General features: G+C 48.7%; 1 protein-coding gene across 1 annotated transcript in view; it reads left to right on the top strand.

The window, feature by feature from the left end:
* Positions 1-20,989, top strand: part of KIF26B (kinesin family member 26B) — a gene marked incomplete at both ends in the record, with an annotated part of 417,901 nt that overhangs the window by 162,091 nt on the left and 234,821 nt on the right. Inside the window, one exon of the mRNA XM_080824350.1 lies at positions 982-1,518. Coding sequence (XP_080680476.1) covers positions 982-1,518 — 537 coding nt within the window. The remainder of the gene's footprint in view (positions 1-981; positions 1,519-20,989) is intronic.

Genomic DNA, 20,989 nt, shown 5'->3' with positions numbered 1-20,989 from the left:
GGTTCTCCACAACCGGGGTCGCGGAGCTGGAAGGACCTTACAAGGAGAGGCCATGGCCTTGTGTGATGGGTGAGGGCCTCAGTGAGGCTATGTAGCTTGTCCAAGGTCACACAGCTAATTGGTAGCCGAGCTGGAACATTCTTGTAACCAGTCGATCCTCCTAGTGTGTGTTTCTCTGTGAAGTCCTGTTGTCCCGTAAAAATCACGTAAAGGAAAGGAAAGAAATCGTCCTCCTTTCGTTCAGTTTCTGATTTCTCTTAGATAAGGGTTTCTGAGCTAAAGAATTTGAATAGTCTTTGTAGGTGAAGTTTATGGGGAACAGTATCTTGGACTGATTGCCAAGGAGACAATTTTCTTTGAGTCGGTCCGGGTATCAGACTCATGTATCTAAGCTTGCCGTGAGCAAATGGTAATCAGTGAATCTTCAGGCTTTCGAGGCTGCTGGGTCTCTGGTCCAGAATCCGTTCCATTTAGTTTTCTTACAGTGGCACTTAGCACACAGTACTAATGAGGCCAAGACTTTCTTAGAATAGAATCTCCATCAATCACCAATATTCCGTGGGTCACAGGGAACCAGGGACCCCCCATGCTTCGGTCCAGAACGACTTCACTCCCCCCCACACCTGCACAAACATTTGTGTCTTCTTAGTGAACACCTTGGGGAGGGAGAGGTATGGCTGTAATTCTTTAGTGGACGCAAGAAAAAGAATCCAGAATGTTCTTATGTGACCATCCTGGTGAGGAGGAGGCTTAGAGATCGTTTTTAGAAGTTTTTCCTTAATGTTTGCACATCATGATCTTATATCCGTCACCTGTGTTTGTCCACCAGAAGCTGTCCTGACCGTCTGGCTGCTCGCCCCTGTCGGCTGTCTACCAGACGGTCTAACTCTGACTTCACCCAGGACCTTGCTCTTCTGTGAAATGCGCTTACCAGCCTTGAGTGATGGGTTCTCCTGTTTTTTTCTCTTGTGTGTTCTCTAGGACCCTGCTTTCTCGGCTGTGATTCACGACAAGCTCCAAGTCCCCAACACCATCCGGAAGGCGTGGAATGACAAGGACAATCGCTGTGACGTTTGTGCCACGCACCTGAACCAGTTGAAGCAGGAGGCCATCCAGATGGTGCTGACCTTGGAGCGGGCAGCGGGCAGCGAGCATTACGATGGCTCCCCTGGCTCGCCCCCGCCGCTCTCCAACATGCCCGCCCTGGTGGGGCCCCGGCACGTGGGTGGGCTCCAGCAGCCCAGAGAGTGGGCCTTTGTGCCTGCCCCCTATGCCTCCTCCAACTACACAGCCTTCGTCAACAACAAGCATAGCAGCAAACCCAACAGCCTCGGGGTCAGCAATGGGGCCGAGAAGAAGAGTGGGTCCCCGACCCACCAGGCCAAGGTCAGCCTCCAGATGGCCACCAGTCCCAGCAATGGGAACATCCTCAGCTCTGTGGCCATCCAGGCTCACCAGTACCTGGATGGTACCTGGTCCCTGTCGAGAACCAACGGGGTCACCCTGTACCCATACCAGGTAAGTGGCCTCTGAACAAATTAAAGTTGGGTTGGAGTCAAACAGAGACATGGGCAGCACTTCCTGCCTTTGTCCTTTTCCTTCTGGGAACTCCCCAACTCAGAGCCTGATGTCCCCAGGTGACCTCGCTGGGCATTGCTAAATCACTGAGGGACCAGTGATCCCTCTAGCTCTCTGCTTCCACTGTCTGGACCTTCCAGAAGAGGTGAGGACTCCCTTCCTAACCTCTTCCGCCTTAATGGACCAGAGCCCTTTTCTGTTTGCAACTCACTTGAAATATGGTTGGGATGACATTACCAAAAGCGTCTTCCCATTTTCTTATTTTCTCTTTGTAGTTATTGAAATGAGCACAAAGTCCCAAGCTTCCCTAAAGAAATAAGAGAGCAGGTCCTAAATCTGCCAAGGAATTTAAAAAAAAAAAAAATTGTCTTGATTTCTCTTGGGTGAGTTTTCTGTTGGATAAGGGTTGGGTTTACCATATGTGTCTGTGTTCCCTGCACTGGGTATGTGGGAAGCCACGGAAAGCATTGAGAGTTGCTGTCGCATGGAGGGGTGGCCATGGTCATGGATTCTGCTAGTCAGGGAGACTCGCTGGGGTGTAACAGATGATCTCAGGGTATTTCTTACACATGTTCCTGCCGTACTGGGTGTTTGGTGCATGGCCTTCTACTCCTCTCCATGTCACCATTTTCCAGAGGCCTCAGAGTCTGCCACCAGTTCTTGCACAAGTGGCCAAGAAATGAGGGAAGAAGAGAGATTGTGGAGAATCTCACAGGGGGACATGGGGGTGGAGAGGGGGGCCCAGCCTGGCAGGGGCACAGGGCACTGCCAGCTGCATTCCTGTGGCTGGAGTCCAGGGGTTCGGCCTCCACTTCCCGCTGGGGAGGCTGGGAAAGCCAGTCTGTCCATGCGTCCGGGACAGAAGGGAAGCGAGGTGAGCAAACACGACATGGTTTTTGTTACAAGCGGCAACGATGCGGGGAAGCATAAAGGTAGGTAAATGCATCTGATCCGACTCCTGGTAACTTTTCTAGAGCGTAGTTGGCTCCTCTTGATCTGTGAAGGAATGTGGACAGCCTAGATCGGTGTCTTGAGAAGTTAGCATTCTTGGGTTGCCCATGTTCATTTACTGGGTGGGTGCTTTGGAGTTTACGAAATGCAGCATCCACATCATTTTCTATAACCTCACAGTAGTCCCGTAAGCGGGCAGGATAGATGAGGCATCTTCCTTTTGTGGACAGGGAAATTGAGGTACCTGCAGCCCCGTAGTCGGTAAGAGAGCCAGCACCAACTTGCCCCTGCTTTGGGGAGCGGGTTTCCCTCCCTCAGCCACTCCCAGCTTTACCACCATATCCCAGAGCAGTCTCCTATCCACCTCTTCCCCAGATCTGGCTCCTTTTCAGGCATGGCATACCAAAGAAAACCACTCCTATCCTGACCTCCAGGGGCCTACCTGCCCCTTTCCTTTTGGCTGGAATGTTCTGGGTCGTGGCATAAATCTGGTGATGGGCCAACAGCACCCCGACAGGGCTTGCCAGTCCAATGCTGGAACATAACCGTCCCGGACCTGAATTCATTTGCCCCCTTCTATTGCTGAATCGCATGCCTTCTCTGCTTGAGATTTTAAATACTTTATATTTTGGAAACTACAAAAAGTCAGAAGGTTACTGTAAGATCACATACAAAATATACAAAAAAGTCCAAGTAAGACTTTAAAAGTCAACCGCACCCAGAAATAGACTCTGTAACAGTGGGTGCCTGTCCTCCCAGTATTTTAAGGGATCACCATTTATGAAATGGCGATGTTGTTTAATTCTGTCATCTGCTTTCCGCTTAATACACTGGGTGCATTTTCCTGTGCCATTAAATAGTTTCCTAAAATATGACCCTTAATGGTAGCATAATACGCCCTTATATAAATACGATCCATTATCTGAGCATGGCCCGATTTATACAACCGAGCGCCAATTACTAGCGTTTTAGGTTTTCGCTACCATAAATAAAACGCTCCCGGACACATTCTTCTCCCCAGGTCGTGTTTTCCACACCTCCCGGGCTGTGCTAGCCACATACTCGTGTTACTCAGACAACTCATGTTTCACGAACTCCCCGGGGCCCCGGGGCCCTTGTAACAGAGATCCGGTGTCAGCTGGAAGACCCAGCCGCCACCCAGCACGACTGAGCAGGGACAGAAGGGCTGGGAGCTGGCGACCTCCTGTGAAAGGGTCAGAGTGCTAGGGAAGTTCGGATGGGTGGGGGGCGGGAGTGGGGCTGACGAAGATGCCGCCTACACGCAGGTTCAAGGATTATTGGTGCATTTCTGTCATCTGTGCTCTGACCTCCACCTCTGATGAGAGGGAATCTCCGGGACAATAACAAATGTGTATTAGCCTCTAATCAAGCCCCGGGCGCTCTGCGAGGTGTTGGTGGGGCTCCCCGCCTTGGGTCCTGGGGCCCTCAGGGGATGAGGCGGTGAACCAGGGAGGCACACGCAGGGGTGCATCCCAGCTTGCTCTGAGAGCACACAGAAGGGCTCGCGGTCCAGCCCTCCTCGGCCAAGGGCGGGTTGCTGTGGTCTAGAGGTGATTCCCACGAGCCACCCACTTGAGATTTTCCTGGGGACGTTTGATGGCTCCCCTCCAACTCCAGGACATACTGATTCATGCCTTTCCCCCGGGTTGATAAAGGGATCAAAGGGAATCCGTCTGGGATAAAGCGATTCGGTGCCTGGCTGCGAATCAGCGTCCCCGTGTCGTGACTGTGTCATCCCGATGCCCTGGGCTGGGTGATCTGGGGCTGGCCAGACTGAATGTCTCCTGCTGTGGACATCTCCCCGCAGGAAATATCCTTCAGCTCACAGTCTAGCTAGCTCAGCAGAGACGGTTGGCTGCCCTGAAAGCTGACCTCACTTTTCCTGCCCACCCGCACTCCCACTCCCCTCCCCACAGAGCGGAGAGCCCTCTGGACTGGTGCCAGAGCCGTTCCCTGGGCAGAGAAGCATCTAGGCTTTGTTGCCGCTGACAGTTCTGCTCCACACCCACGGACCCGGGGCCTGCGGAAATGAGGGAGAGGAGGACGCTGACCTTCTGCCGTTTCAGTACAGGGAGGATGACAGAGACGAGGACAGGCTTTCCAACGGTGACGGGGAATCCTTCACATGGGTCAGACAGAGGTCCCTCAAATTCCTCCAGCCCCCTGTAACCCACAGTCTTCAAGAAGCAACCTCAATTGTATTTCCTGGAAAGACTTTCTTTGATGAGCTTGTAGACAGTTAACACAGTCTATATACACAATGGGGCAAGCAGAAAATGCTCTAGAACCTTCCATGGACCACATGGGTTTTAACTTTAAAGACATGTGACTTCCTTATAGTCAACCACGGATTAACTTCATCTTTTTGAACGGCAGCTGCTTTTGCCTGATTTCTCTTCATTTTGGTAAATAAGTGCAGGAAAGACTGTACCCACATCACGCTCGGAAACAAAAGAATGTTTGAATTCCAATCCAGAATCACAGAATCCAGCAGAACGGTCACTGCCTTCGGCATCACAGTGGGAATCTGGAGACCCTCTCACCAAGGGTTCAGAAGTCCGTGGCTCCAGCACTCGTTGAACTTCAGCTTACTAACTTAACATCTTAATTTATTTCCTCACCTATGGAACCCCTGCCTTGTAAGGTGGCTGGACAACAGAGTTAAAAATAGGAAAATATTTTATGAACCATAGGGCGGGGATACCAGCATCAGTGATCTATTCAAATCCCCTCATTCGCCGGAAGAGAAGCCTGACAATGAGAAATACCACATTCTTTGTTCAGAGTTTCCTGAATCTTGGTTGGATCCCTTTGGCTAGATTACAGACTCGCGGAGAACATGGATGCCTTTTGTTCTTATGTCCCTCACAGCAACTAACACACGCAAAAATGGCTGCTCCTTAGAGAAAATGTTGCTCTCAGGGGACCAGTTATGGAGCTTCTCATGACCAGCCGTAGGTTCAGGAAAAGATTCCAGGCGAAAGACCTATCCAGACCCCAAGATTTTTGGTGGAAACCAACCGGTTAATTGACACCAAGCAAATCTTTATCCTGAGATATCTTAATGATATTCAATAAATTCTCGGATGCTGTGCAAAGAATCCAGGGGGCATTTGATGTCACACTCAATGTAGGTGCATTCAAAGGGACAGAAGAACTTTATTTCATGGCACTCCAATAAAGAGACGTGCCAAGAAAATTTAAGATGATCTTAGATTAATACCGGAGTCGTAAATCCATAACAGATCATTAACGTGATGAAGTATTTGACATGCATTCCTTGCGTCAAAGGAAAATGTCTTTGGTAAAAATTATCCTGCTTTCTCAGAAAGCATCCATTGGAATCGATGTCAGACAATGGTAGACTGAGCTCTGGCTGAAGTCGATGTGGGCTTACCTCTATTATATCTCTGGAAATTGATCATGCCTTGTAAGCGCAGGCATTATTGGAGTCTACGTTTTAGGTCATGGGCAAGAGGAGTGCAAGAGTGACAGCAGCCTAGAAAGGAGTCAAGGTCTACTGAGCCGTAAGACCTCTACGGTATTCTTTGCCAGTAGCCTTGGGAGGATGTGGGGCTGGGCTGTCTTTCTTCTTTCTATCTTTCTTTCTTTCTTTCTTTCTTTTCTTTCTTTCCTTCCTTCCTTCCTTCCTTCTTTCTTTCTCTGTCCCTTCCTCCCTTCCTGTTCTTTTCTTTTCTCTTTTCTTTCTTTTTTATTTGAGAGAGAGTGCGGGCAGGGGGAGCAGCAGAGGCAGAGGGAAAAGCAGACTCCCCGCTGAGCAGGGAGCCCGACTCCGGGCTCGATCCCAGAACCCCAAGATCATGACCTGAGCTGCATGCAGATGCTTAACAGACGGAGCCACCCGGGCGTCCTGGTGTTTTTTACGGAGGACTTCCTTGTGCTTCTGCAAGAGGAAAGCAAGTTTCTGCTCGCGAGGACCCTGGGACTCGGAGGCTTTCCTTCTGATGCGTTCGTGGAAACCAGGGGTCCATGTTCTCGTGTAGCTGAGCCTGGGGGCAGAGGTGGACCGGTGCTCCTTCCTGCTGAACCTCTTGCAGGCAGGCGGGGCGCAGCTCTGTAGCCAGTCAGGAGCAGAGGATTCGCATTTGTGTTCTTTACCGGCCCTGAACTATGCGCAGTGCCCTGCTCGGGCTCGCCCTGCTGTCCGCTGGCTGCCCATTTCTTGCCCCTTCCGCCCAGCCAGGGCAATAGCGTGAGATGTCACTGTTTGGCAAATTCTGACATCACAACGATTTTTTAAAAACAGGCTAGGTTTTTGTTTCCGCCTATTTATAGATGGTCAGAGCAGTATTATCTTGATGCTTTCTGACAAACGGCACACAAAAAAGGAAGCTGTTTGTATATTCAGTCATGGACGGAGAGTTTCTGAAGGCCATGAGCTCAGGGTGGGATTCCGAGAAGGTTGTCCTGTCTCCTGGCTGTGGGCAGGGGTGTGGTCTGAAGCGAACACCCAGAAGGTCAGCAGGAAATTTCAAAACTGCTCTCCTACTTGGTGAGATAGGCGGGATGCGCCCTCCCCCCCGCAAGATGTTCACATCCTAATACCTAGAAAAGGAAGTTTGTGGATATATTCCCTTACATAGGAAGGGGGATTTGGAAGATATGATGATGTTAAGGATTTGGGGGGACGTCGCCCCGGATTACCTGGGTGGGTCCAACGTTACGGCAAAGATCCTTGTAAGGAGGAGGCAGGACGATCAGAGCCAGAGCGATTTAGGGACAGAAGAGAGAGCTTCAACGAACCACCAGTCCCTGAGCCACACCCCAGACCAAGTGAATCAGAAGATGTGGGGACGGGACCCAGGCCTGGGTTTAAGCTGCTGGGGGTCAAGAACCCCAGCTATAAAGAACAGCTCATGGGCAGTGGGAATGATGGCCGTGGTAGGTGACAGATGATAGATTAGAGACCAATAGCGTATCAGCTTCCTAAAGCTGCCACCACAAACGAGGTGGCTTCAAACAGCGGGAACCGTATGCTGTCATAGTTTGGGAGGCCCGAAGTCCCAGATCAAGGTGGGGTCCTGTTCCCTCCAAAGATTCTAGGGAGGAACCCTCTCCTGTCTCTTCCAGTGTCCTGGTGGCTGCAGGAGTCCTTTGGTTTGTGGCTGCTTTGCTCTAGTTTCTGCCTTCCCCCCAACTTCTCTTCTGGGGTCTCTCTTTTATTATAAGGACCCCAGTCCTTGTATTAAGGGCTCACCCTAATCCAGTACAACCTCCTCTCAATCCTTAACTAATTGCATCTACCAAGACCCAACTCCACATAAAGGCAGAGATCATGAATTCTGAGTGGACTTGGGGGGCCCCCTGTGCAGCTCACTACCGACAAGTGACAGATGGACAGAAGGATGGATGAATGGGGGACCCAGGGCTTGGGGGTCTGGGCTGCCATGTCCCTTTCAAGCTGAGTCACTGGGGAAAAAAGAGTAGGTGCCCATGGGTACCGGGGTCAGCAGCAAGGGAGCCCTGTTCACGTCCTTTGTCCTTCGTTTGGAGAGTAAAAAAGGAGGGGGTGGGGTGCAGATACAAAGGGTAAAGCAAAAAGAGGCAGGAGCTCCTGGCTCAGTCGGCTGACCGTCCAACTCTTGGTTTCAGCTCAGGTCATGATCCCAGGGTCTTGGGATCGAGTCCCACGTGGGGCTCCGAGTTGAGCCTGGAGCCTGCCGGAGATTCTCCCTCTTCTTCTCCATCTGCCTTTCTCCCCGCTCGCTCTAAATAAATCTGTAAGTAAATAAATAAAATCTCTTAAAGAAAGAACAGCCAAGAGAGGCAGGGAGGAGTCGTGCCCGTAGACACCCTCATGCGGTTGCAGGGGAGCCCCTCGCAAGCTGGCGAAGAGACCGTTCACAGAGACCAGGTTGAGTGACCAGTTTACAGATGCGGGCTTGTGAGAATAACCGCTTCTTCAGGGCTTATGAAACTCTCTGAGTCCATTCACGCTGTCCCAGCCACAGGTGCGATTTTGAACAGCACTTCCGGGTGCGCTACCGGGGTGGGGGGGGTCAGTTTCAGTCGAGGACCTCCTCTGACCCCTGCCGGAGGGGTTCCAGGCCTTTTTCTCAGACCGAGCTGGTGGTTTGGGTTCAACTGGTGGCATGATCTGTATTTTTCTTTTCTCTAGAAATATTTCTAGGCCCCAGAAGGAGGCTAGAAATAGTGGGTAAGGTCCCGTGACCCGGAAAACAGTATTTTTTAGTTACGCCCCCCATTCCCCAGTGGGAGGTGACAGGGGGCGGACGTGGGGACGATTGTCTCCCAACCTTGGGGACTGGCTTTCCTCCCCCTCCACCTCTCCCTGGGCTGCGTTGGGGTGGAGGGCGGAGCTGAGAATTGTGGTCAGAGAGAAGATTCCCTGGGACTGGATTTTCACAGTTATCTGTTTTTTAAATAGCTTCCCACATCCGCCCTCATCAGAGCCAGCGTCCCCAGCCCTGGTTCCTCGGGCGACATATTTGCATTCTTTATGGAGTCGAGGAAAAGAGCTACAACACCCACCGGCCACAGGGAACTGGTCAAGGGGGTAATGACAGGCACCACCTTTTGTTTTCTTGTTTTAATGACAAAGTCAGCAGAGTTTTTGGGAAAGTCTGGGGTTGATACTTATCAATGATTTTATCCAAGTCTCAAACAATGAGGCACTAGACATTGGGTCACGCTAGATTTGCTGCTCATGCTCCAGAAATAAAAGCCCAGCGTCCTTGCTGACTGTGTGGGGTGACCTCTATGCAGCGGGCTTCCCGGCTGTCATGTGTCCAGGTTTTCCTCTCGGCCAAGCCCTTGGGTGCACAGCTGTGATGGACACGATATGAGAGGACGGGCTGTGTCTGACGCGTGGAGACCCTCAGTTCCTCCAGCCGGCCCAGGTTCAAGACTCAAGACTGAGTGGAATCAGGGTCTGCTCTTCCATCATGAGAACCAGATGAGGAAGCAAGGCCCAGACCATACAATGGGTACCAAACACATGAATTATGTGGTACTCACCGACTCAGACAACACTGGCCGTCTGTACCAAACCCCAGCTTTCCGTATGGGCACCACGGCTGACGCGAGGAGGTCAGATCCTAAGTAGAATGATCTCCTCCCTCCGGGAGGGAATCAACTGGTAAAATATTAAAAGGCCCACCGGCCAGTCTTCTTTGTATTTGAAGACCTTTATACGGAAGAGGGGGAGGCCACATAGAGGCTTGGATCATTTATAAGCCCACAGACTAGAAGAGGTAGCATTTAGACTAACCCAAAAAGAGTAAACCCTCATTATTTGGAGTTAATTTGAAATACCGAGTAATTCAGGGCTAGATCGTGGTTCCTACTGGACAAACACTTTGAAATAGAATACTCAGGTCTTTCATTCTTGTTTTTTTTTTTTTTTTTAAAGATTTTATTTCTTTATTTGAGAGAGAGGGAGAGAGAGAGCATAAGTAGGGGGAGGGGCAGAGGGACAAGCAGACTTCCCGCTGAGTGAGGAGTCTGATGCGGGACTAGATCCCAGGACCCCAAGATGATGACCTGAGCCAAAGGCTGACGTTGAACTGGGTGAGCCCGCCGGGGGGCCCTCATTCTTGCTATTTATATATGCGCGGTAACATACAATTGTTAATACAGGTGCTTTCTTATTATTTACTTATCTGTTTATAAAATAAGAATCTTTCTTTTACAATTATGATAGAATTTGGAATCGCCAATAAGTTGGAAAATTGAAGTCTCCTCCTTACCTGCCCCACCCCAATGCACACACCTAATTGCCTTCAAATTAAGATTTGACCGTGCTGACCATCTTTAGCGTGACAAATTGGCGTGCCTCGATCTTACAGAGGTATTTGTGGGGATTAGTTAATGAGTCATATATTTCATGTGCCTAACTCATTCCCAGGGAGTCATCTGGGTGTTTAGGGCACATATTAGTCACCATTTTTAGGACTTTGGAGACCTTTTACGGCATGCCTGCTGCAACAGGGGCCTCAAAGTGTTAATAGGTCCCTTCAGCAGCTTATCTTGAGGCCTGGGGATGACCCTGGGGAGAAAGAAGGTACCATTTGAGAAACAAACCCACATCTGCATTCAAGGCTGTAACCAGTTTTGGAATTACATGACCCCTACGAACCAATCCGATGGTGACGGTTTCCACCACCTTGTTAGCAAGGCTGGCCGTCCCCGGTTCCTGAGGATTAGGCTGGGAGGACGGAGCCCATGAGTCCGTTCATGACATGCTCCCTTTTCACGAAAGCACACAGACCTCAGAGACTGATGGAAGCCGAATGGCAGGCCACGCCCCCGGGAATTACAGATGACAGACGGAAGCCCGGAAATGTCAAGTGACCTGCCCAAGGTCACGTGGCTAGGAAATGCCAGAGCTGGGATTCAAACACCCGTTTCCTGCACACGTGTCCCTGCCCCTCCCCACCCTGCCGAGGGCAGGGGGCCGGGTCTTGGATTGCTCCAATGTGCAGCCGCCCCGGGGAGGGACACCCACCGCACACCCGACAGACACGGCTTTCGGGCAGTTCTGGGTCACCAGGATTTCCAAGTCAGGTCTCCTCTTTTATTGCTCTGCATGGTGGGGCAGATAAACCTTCCATGTCACATCTTCTCTCTGGGAGGTGGGGAGGCAGTGGGGACTAAGCTGGAGACAAAGATGCCCCCCCCCCAAAAAAACCCACCAAAAAAAACAAAAAACCACCCCAAACCCCAAACAAAAAAGGCTGGGTGAGCAATGCTGCCCTCTAGTGAGACCTACTTTGGCTCTCCTAAGAGGGAGACTGGACCGATATTTAGAACCTCATCATAAATTAATTCCCTAAGATTAAGAAAAGAAATAGAAAAGAAAGGAGCCATTTCCTTGTCAATCATATGGGTTTAATTTCACACAGTGATAGATGTTCAAATTCAGTGTCTTCACACATATCCTTTCAAAAGGACCTGAACCGATCTCAGTGAAAATGGAACTCTGTTCTGGCCCCGTGGAGGGGACCCCCCCCCCCCGATCTGCCGATTTGCTGAGGAACATTCTGACCACAGAATGTGGAGATCTGCCCTGGAGTGTCTGTCTCTCAGACTGCTTTAAGGATTCGGGTTAGTTCACCCTAAAATTTATTTTTTAATTCTAAGCATTGGCCTTAAATGCAATTTTACACACGCATAAGCACACATACACTCACAGAGTTGCAAAGTGAGATTGCATACTGAGAAATTCTGCAAAACCCCACACGCACGGGCTGCTCGTGCACAGCGTGGTTCTCTGGCATCCGGCAGCCACACGGCACGTTGAAAGGTGACATTTGCACACCGGAACAACACACCCAGCCCTGACACAAGGTGAACCCCCTAGGTGGAGGCCGTCCCTTATGCCTGAGGGTGTGCAGCTCAGTTTTGACAGTCTTCTCATGATGAGTAGTTTTTTTTAGTTTTAAGGTTTTATTTATTTATTTGAGAGACAGAGACAGCGATAGAGATAGCAGGAGAGAGAGAGAGAGAGAGAGAGAGAGCGCGCGCAGGCAGGGGGAGCGGCAGGCAGAGGGAGAAGCAGGCTCCCCGCTGAGCAGGGAGCCTGATGTGGGGCTCGATCCCAGGACCCTGAGATCATGACCTTAACCGACGGAGCCCCCCAGGCGCCCATCGTGATGAGTATCTTGAACACAGCCGCGTGCAGGGAAGGGCCCGGAGAGAAGTGAGCCTCTTCATTGCACTCCACTCCCACCACTCCCATCGTGAGCTTGGACCGTTTCTCCACCTGCAGGGGGGAAGCCTGAGGTTCCCGTGCTGCCCTCTGCGTCGTCAGCCTGTGAGCAGACCCCGCCCGAGCCTCTCCCGGTTCACTCCCTCCTCAGGCTTTGTCTGTCTCCGGTGCCCTGGCTCTCGACCCGGGGAGCCGTCGGTGAATATCATCCCTGTGGTCTCAGTAATCAAAGTAATAATTACAGCTCATGCCCGCTGGCCACTCGCTATCTGCCGGGCAACACGCTTAGTGCTTCCTGTGTGTTCATGCCGTGCGGCTTTGTAACGGTCCTGTGAGGTCCGCCGATCGTTGTCATGGTGGGGAAACTGAGGCACGAGTGTGCGGAAATGGACACCACCTGCATGCAGGAATCCCACGTTTCCAGACTCTGCAGAAATTAGCCAACGGGTATTTTGTGGAGCATTTACTTAGTTATTTGTTAGAATTAAGAAGTTTGGTAGATAACTTTTCTACAAGGTCACGATGTAAGTTTTATGTTAACAGTGGACAGTGAGGAAGTTCAGTGAAGAAGCTCTTATCTGAGTGTAAGTGTTCAGCAGGTCCCAGCCTTACAACTGCTCAAATTCAGTTACCTCGAGCATCTTACCCCCATCCCCTCTCTCCCACACACTCTTTCTGTCTTTTTAATTTTAGATTGCGCAATCGCCTCCCGCGAGTTCTAACACCTAATCTTTTATCCTACAATTGCTCATACCTTTCCCCCCACTCTACCCCTCTGTTCTGAATTTGTCACGGTTTATTCGCATCTCCGAGGTGGGGAGGCAAAGGAAATCAAAGAACCTGCAACGACCATCAGTCCATTCCATCATCCGTGAGTAGTTGATGCCGAAGATTTGGCAGAAAGGGCCGTGGGAACAAAAGTAGAGCAATTAACAAGAAAGTCACTTACTGAAACGTTGCAAACCTTCGTCGTCTTCTAAGGGGCTGCTAAGTTCCAATAGATAATAGGCTAAGCAGAAAACAAACGAATGCAGCCTTTGGGGTTAATTGGTGTGAATGTGTTAATTACAGTAACTACTCATTAAATGTCTAATAAGGTCTATATGTTGCTAGCGCACCATCTATCCAAACAGCAGCCACCGGGTGCACGTACATTATAAGCACACGCAGCTTCATCGAAGCAAGCATTTGCGCGCTCTGGGGCACCCATACATCGTAGCACCCAGATTCTACACCGCTGCTAAGGTATCATCTTAGGGGAGAGCTTCCAAGATGATGGAAGGAGGAGCAGAGACCTAGAGGCTCAGGGTGTCATGGAAAGGTGTGCTGGGAGCTGGAGAAGAGGGGGAGAATGGGCAGAGTGGGCTTCACCCCTCCACTGTCCGAGGCAGGGCGAAACTGTATGCAGACAGGACTCGGGCAGATAGTGGGGGGCGCATGCTGCCACAAATAGGAAAGTGGGGGCCACTGGTCTGGGCAGTGGTGAGGGGTAGCAAGCAGAGGGCTTGGGTGAAGGGTGACATTGCACAGATATTTAGGCTAAGGCTGAAGGCCTCAAGGATTGGTGGGCTGGGGGTGACCCCCGGCCGGTGTTGGCTGCCACGTGGGTGGTGAGCTGCTGGGCCCTCGGGTCCCGAGACAGCTGTGACTGTGAGTCTGGGGGTTGGAGGCGAGGCTGCACTGGGTGTTGGTGGCGGGGACGGGTGAGGCTAGGCAAGGGAGGGAAGCAAGAGCCAGTTAGGCAATTAGTGCTTCTGGGACCCAACCCTTCTGACTCTAAATCAGCATCTTCTCCACTGGACCGTTGTGTCTTTTCAATATCTAGACAGCGAAAGCAGCGTGACTGTGTTTCCCCCTCACCTTATACAGCCATCCATGTACTCATCCCTTCGGCAAACATTTTTTTGAGCCGGGCACCGTGCTAGTGCCTGGGAATAGAAATAAAGCACACCTTGCCTGTTTTCAGTGTGTCTCGGTGCAGGAAGTCACTAGGAGATGATGGGCTCTTCCAATTATGGGAAGATAGGCTCTCCTTTCCTGCGCTACTATGTCCCCATGTGTAGGGGAAGGGAGGGCGTCAATGACTCTGGTGTCCTTAGTGGTAGGTGGGAGCTATGACCCAGACTACTAGGTGTGGGGCTCAGGAGAGCCTGCTGCCCAGCTGAACTGGACTCTGACCACCCACCTTGCAGAAGAATCTTGCCCCTTCCCCCACCCTGTCCATAAAGACCGCACGGGTCATGGGGATCCGGCTGACCTGGCTTAGCATTGTTCCTCCTTGAAACAACCTCTTTTTAAAGCCACCCATTGATAAGATAAGTGATGGATAATCTCCCTAGCCTTGCCTGTGACGCATGTCACTCTCAGATCCTGGGAGAAGAAAAACAGTTCAGCCAGAGAATGTATTCGAGTCAGTATTTTCGTTCGTTCGGGGTTTCAAGATGCCCACCGTGTCCAGGTGTCAGGAGCTGGGAGGTAAAGATGAGGAAAGATCCCTTCAGGGGTCTCGCTGAGCGTGGCTCTCTGATGTGGGTCCAGCTGGGGTCGGTGCCGGGGCAGAAGCCAGAAAATAGAGCAGAAGCCAGATACACATTCCCTCCAGGAATCCGGAAAAATGCTTTTCACTTCCCTTACTTAGAAAGCTGTGAATTAGATGGATCGTTTGGATGACTCATAACCCAGAAGCAAATAGCAAATAACTGTGTTATTGGATGAAGTAGAGGCTGCATTACCCAGTCCAGCTCCTGATTCCACCTTTAAAAATCTCTTTCTGCTTCCTTTGTATACATGATGATAGCAGCAGGCTGGGCTGTCCTACACGTACCCATAGTGTCACTGGCCACCGGTCCGTTGGTAAGGACCCAAACATGGTGGGCAGAATGGGAAGGGTGTCAACTCTGCTAACCTCCCTCACCCACTTCGACCCAGCTGCTCACCCAGGAAATGTTACAGGTTCTGGGCGGCATTACCAACTTGGGTATAATATGTATTAATATTTTTGAGGCCAGAAGAGGCCATTTTGAAACCCTGAGCTAAAAGCCCTCTGGTCCCACGTCTCCGTTCAGAAACCGAGCGGCAGGTCTGTTCTCTCTTGTCCAGGTGATTCTTTGGTGCCCATCTCTGTGAGACTGGAGGTGTTTCCAGGAATGACCTGGGGACTCCTGTGCCTGAGGTCCATGAGATGAACCTACTGGGGTTCTTCGCTATAGTACAGAAAAACCACTTTCTGGGAAGATTTACATGACAACTTTCTCTCTGGATCGATACTTTTGGAAGGAGAAGAAAGGTATATAGAGCAGCTCAAATTGAAACATAGTGTTCCTTGAAAAATGCGATTAAAGAGACTATTAGAATCAGTGCTTCAGCTCACTGAGGACAAGTTGGTTACCTTCAGTGACTAGCCACAGAAATGTCATAGTCCCGCTTTGCCCAGATTTGCTCTCCCCATGCTCTCTCCATGCCCAGATTTGCTCATCACTCCCCCCCCCCCACCCCCGCTACCTCCTTGCCTGTATGATGCTGTTAGCAGGTGTTGCTGGGTTTGAAAATTACCATGATGACGGCCATGTTAATGAATCTGGTCCAGCCCATTTTCACCATAAGCAGGAGTGTGACCGAGTGTGACCCCTGTTCCTTCCACATCTGTCTCCTGCCTTCCCCAGAGAGAAGGGAAGCTGAGTCTTCGTGGAGAGTTGGTACCCAAGTGTACTTTGTGGGGGAAAGGAATCCCAGTCTTCCTTTTCCACCCCTTCTTTACTGAGTTAAACCTGACCCTCACCTCCAGTTTGTTTGGAATCGTATTTCTATTAGGAATGCCGCTCTGAGTCTGTATGTTCCAGGAGGGAAGGTATCCAATCGATGGGTGGGTTCTGACCCTCGAACCCCCGGCCGCAAAGCCCTGTGGGGGTTTGAGGTATGTTCACGTGCCCAGCATGCCTGTCTCTTGTGAGGGACTCTGGGACGGTGAACATTGGAGACGCAGTGGCCCTGGGCTCAGCTAGGGGGACCTTGTCGTCAGCCTTGCAGTCAGCACGAAAGCTCATTCCAAGGGAGGACATGGAATATGGAAGGAAGAGGGAAGTTGTTTCTCTTACGTTTAGCGTTTAATAACTCAAGCGTTCTCCCTGTGCCTGCTCTCGAAAAAGCCCATCTTCATGGACACACGTTCACACAAACACACAAACGTACAACTCTTCTGGCAGAATGGACTGAAGTATAATTTATCCATCTTTATTACTAGAATTGGCTGACAAAGAGCGGTGGGCTGTATTCTATCAATATGAAAAATGAAATTATTTTTCAAGCTCATGGTACACAACCGTGTTTATCCCTGGGAAGGCGTTTTCCAGTCTCTTGAGTATTTAAAGCAATAAAGTATGCTTTGGAAGAAGGCTTCAGGTTCTTAGAATGCTTAAAATTTTCAACCAGGTTCATCTTTTATCAGTTTTTAAATCAAAGTTATATGTGCATGTAAGTTAGAGTTAAATCATTTGATAAGACTTGATGCAGAAGACGCCGTTCTACTGGGAAGGCAATGGGGGTTCGTTAATATTTATTTCCATATCATGCCTTTCTTCTTTTGCTCCTACTTGATTAATTTCGTTTGAGATCACCTATTATAGCAGTTCTCCAAGCGTCCTCCATGGACCAGTGGAATCTCCAAAACCCTTTCCCTCGGTCCGTGAGATCAAAACTATTTTTATAGAATAGTCAGACATTATTTGCCATTTTCACTGGGTTGACATTTGCTCTGATGAGTGAAACTGCTGGCTTGTGTGCACGAATCAAGGCAGTGGCACCAAACTCTATGAGTCATTGTATTCTCCATCATCACACGTTTGGAAATTTTTTAAACCACATTTCCACTTAAGACTGTCCTTCATGCAGGTGCCTGGGTGGCTCAGTCGGTTAAGCATCTGCCTTGGGCTCAGGTCACAATCTGTCACCATACAACATCACAACAATACCATTGACCATATTCCCTATGTTGTACCTTTCAGCCCGTGACTTTTTCATTCCATAACTAGAAGCTTGTGTCTCCCACTCCCCTTCACCCGTTTTGCCCATCCCCCCACCCTGCAACCATCACTTCATCTTCCGTATTTATAGGTCTGTTTCTGCTTTTGTTTGTACATATAAGTGAAATCGCATGGTACTTGTCTTTCTGTGTCTGAGTTACTTCACTTAGCATAATGCCCTCTAGGTCCATCCTTGTTGCAGAGGAAAGATCTCATTCTTTTTTATGGTTGAGTAATATTCCTCTGCGCGCGCGCACGCGCACGCACTTGTGTGTGTGTGTACAAAAATCTTCTTTATCCAATCACCTATCCATGACTTAAAGACTTCCTGATAAGATTGGTGAAATGAACAAATGTGATTTTTTTGATATTGTGTAACAGAGTATATCAACATCTGGAAGATACACATAATTCAGTAAACAAACATTTTCCAATGACCTATGCATTCTTACAGAATCTTGTAACGTAATATCCATTCTAAGTGCAAGGGAGCCTAATGGATTTTAGTAGAGCAGAGAAATAAACATGGATTAATGCAGTTTCAGATTGCTCATTTCTGTGAACCTTTAAGTGACCACCACTTGTCAATTTTTAGTACAGTATCCAAGAAGAATGTTCCCAATTATCTGGAAGGGCTATTAAAATAGCCCTCCATTTACCAACTACATACATCCGTATAGACAACAGAAACAACATAACCAGATATAAGCCACGTAACTTAATGTATACCAGGCATAAAAGAGATTTGTGAAAACGTAGAACAATGTCAGTCTTCTCATTACATTTTTTATTTGGGTAAATAGGTGTATTTCCTAAGGTATGTTATATATGCCAACATTTAATGGACTCCTTGTTATTTTAAAATAAATAAATAGGCATTTTAAGTTGTAGTTGGATTTCTAAAATGGCAAATATCAGTAGATTTAAGAGGGAGGCACAGATCAGGAGGATCCAGGAAAGGATCCTTGATAAGAGGTGATGATCCCATACCTGATATTTTGAACGTTTTGAGGGTGGAGTTACAGAACACAGAGGAGAGTTTGGGGTTGAATTAGTGATAAAAGATCCAGAACACTAAGCAAGCGGAAAAACAGAAATATTGCCATAATTTTGGTTTGATCAATATCCAGTATTACTATGACGATGTAAAGACTATCTCAAGGTATGGCTGTGACTGTATAAAGGCTGTTTGTAGCTCAGCCACAGAACTCTGGTTCTTTTCTCCATAAGCGTGCAAACGGGGATCGATCCCCCTCTCTGGGCTCTGGGTTCAGTGGGGAGCCTGCTTCAGATTCTCTCCCTCTTCCTCTCCCCTTCCCCCACCCTCTCTAAAAAAAGGGGGGGGGCATAAAAAATACCTTTAAGGTACTTTCTTAGTAAGTGAAAAATGGCTAATAGTTAGAAGCATCCCTTTAGTCCCTACTACTTCTGGAACACATTTCTTTTTTTTAAAAATTACTCCTGTCTGCAATAGTATAGACCTAAAAGCAAATTAAGCAGCTTGATTTTGGTTCCAAAGTCAAGCAGTCAGCATGTGTTACAAGGTTGTGACTCAGGTAGATCTGGGCGCATGAATATGCTGAAGGCAGGTCACCGTTGGGATGTTTTAAGGATGCTTGGGCTTCCCTGGATGGAATTTTCTAGCATCTTGATTTACTTGACTTGACCCATACATTGTCTGTACTTATCCTTCTGTTCCTTTTCCAGAAACAGCCCGAATTATGAAATAAATTTAAAAGACAAGTTAGGGAGTGGTGGATGGGACACAGGGGGGAAATGTATATGTGTGTGTGTGTGTGTGTGTGTATAAAAAATACATATATATATAAAATATATAAATTATATATATAAAATATATATATATAAATACATATATAAAATATGTATGTAATCTATATTTTACATATATATATATAAAATATATAAAACTTCCTCATTCACCGAGGAGCAAACCAGGAGCCACATAGAATTTTCTGGATGCTCTTACCTGGAACCCCGCTTGCTGGAGCCCATACCCAGGTCATGGCGGGAGTGTTCACAGCTTGGGAATCGGCAGTGCAACAAATCATGGTGTTTTTTTTCCTGGAATGCTGGTTTTGGAGTCTTCCCAAGCACGCCATGCCTAGGCCTGACTTTACTCTGAAGGAAGCCCGAGGAATTCCCGACATATCATGATGACATCATTATATTTACATATATAGCATCGTTTGTGCCCCTCACGGGGTGGCCCAGGGAGGCCAGTGATAGGGCAAAGGACCACATTTGGAGACTGAAGCCTGCCATTTAAGCTCCTCTGTGGCCCCAGCTTCAGTTACCGAATCTGGAAATAGGGGAAACAGTGTCTACCTCCTCGCAAGATTAATGTAAACATTAGCAACTTTGCCAGCCTGCCCTCCCCGACCTCTGTCCGGCAGAAAGCCCTGGCCTTCTGGGTGGTTGCTTCTGCCGTCTCCTTCTGTTTTGTGTCAGCGTTGTGACACCTTGGATTAGCTTCTTTATGGTTAGAACAAAATGCTAACCCTCCCTGTTGTTTATCCCGCCTCCAAAATTTCGGAGGCCACCTAACTCAAGATTATAGGATCAGTGCCCTTCAGACTCTCCTAAGAGAGTGTGATCTCAGATATCCTTCTCTCCGGTGCTCCAAAGTCCACAAGTCTGATGAAAGGTCAGTCATTAAAAACACAACTAAGAAACTGTCCAGCTATATTCTGAGTTCTGTCGAAATAGATATTTACATGTTTGGACCAAATCAGCGTAACCTTTTTTATAACCCACCATCACTCTGAATTGCTTGTTGAACTTCTACCTTCAAGCAGTCATCAGAAATTATTACAAGAAACAAGTCTTCTCGTTTTGCTCTGGCGTTTGCTATGAATTTTGAGTACAGAAGCTGACCATCTGTTACATGGCTCAGTTTTCCAGCATTTGCGAGGCCTTACGCAGTGAATAACCTTGTCGCTCCGGAGGAACTGGTCTGTTTCATCCTCTTAATAAAGGCTCGTGAAACTCGTAACGTTTCCCTGTTCAACTTTGCGCCAGGAACACGAGAATTAAGTTTTAAAGTCAATTGTGAGAACTGTGTAAAGTTTTTTGGGGGGACTATTAGATCGCTCCTCCAGACCCCGTTTTCCATGCGATTATTTCTATTTTGTTAATTTTATTGTATTTTTCTTCTTCTTCTTTTTTTTTTTTTTTTTTAATTACAAATCCTGGGGTGCCTGGCTAGCTCAGTCGGTAGATCATGGAACTCTTGACTTCAGGGTCAGGAGTTCAAGCCCCACGGTGGATGTGGAGCCTAACTAAGAAAAAAAAAAAAGACACATTTTGGGGGGGAATGAATGAATGAGTGAGTTGTGAGTGAGTGAGGGAAGGTCAGTGACTGTAACTAGCTATGTTTTATCAGTCGTGTAGTGTGAGGGCGCCTGCGTGGCTCAGTGGGTTAAGCCTCTGCCTTCAGCTCAGGTCATGATCTCAGGGTCCTGGGATCAAGTCCCGCATCAGACTCTCTGCTTGGCAGGGAGCCTGCTTCCTCCTCTCTCTCTCTGCCTGCCTCCTCTGCCTACTTGTGAACTCGCTCTGTCAAATAAATAAATAAAATATTTTTTAAAAAATCGTGTAGTGTGAGATATGGCAATGGGACTTGGCAGGATTTTTGGCTAGGCAAGAAAAGAGAGGGGACCGTGAAAGTGTCCTCAAATGTTTGAGATGCCGTGTTTTGGAAGAGGCAGTG

The sequence above is a fragment of the Martes martes genome (assembly GCF_963455335.1).
Source record: "Martes martes genome assembly, chromosome: 15".
Classification (NCBI taxonomy): Eukaryota; Metazoa; Chordata; class Mammalia; order Carnivora; family Mustelidae; genus Martes; species Martes martes.
The sequence above is the reverse complement of the archived record's forward strand: the minus strand, read 5'-3'. Positions and strand labels throughout refer to the sequence as shown.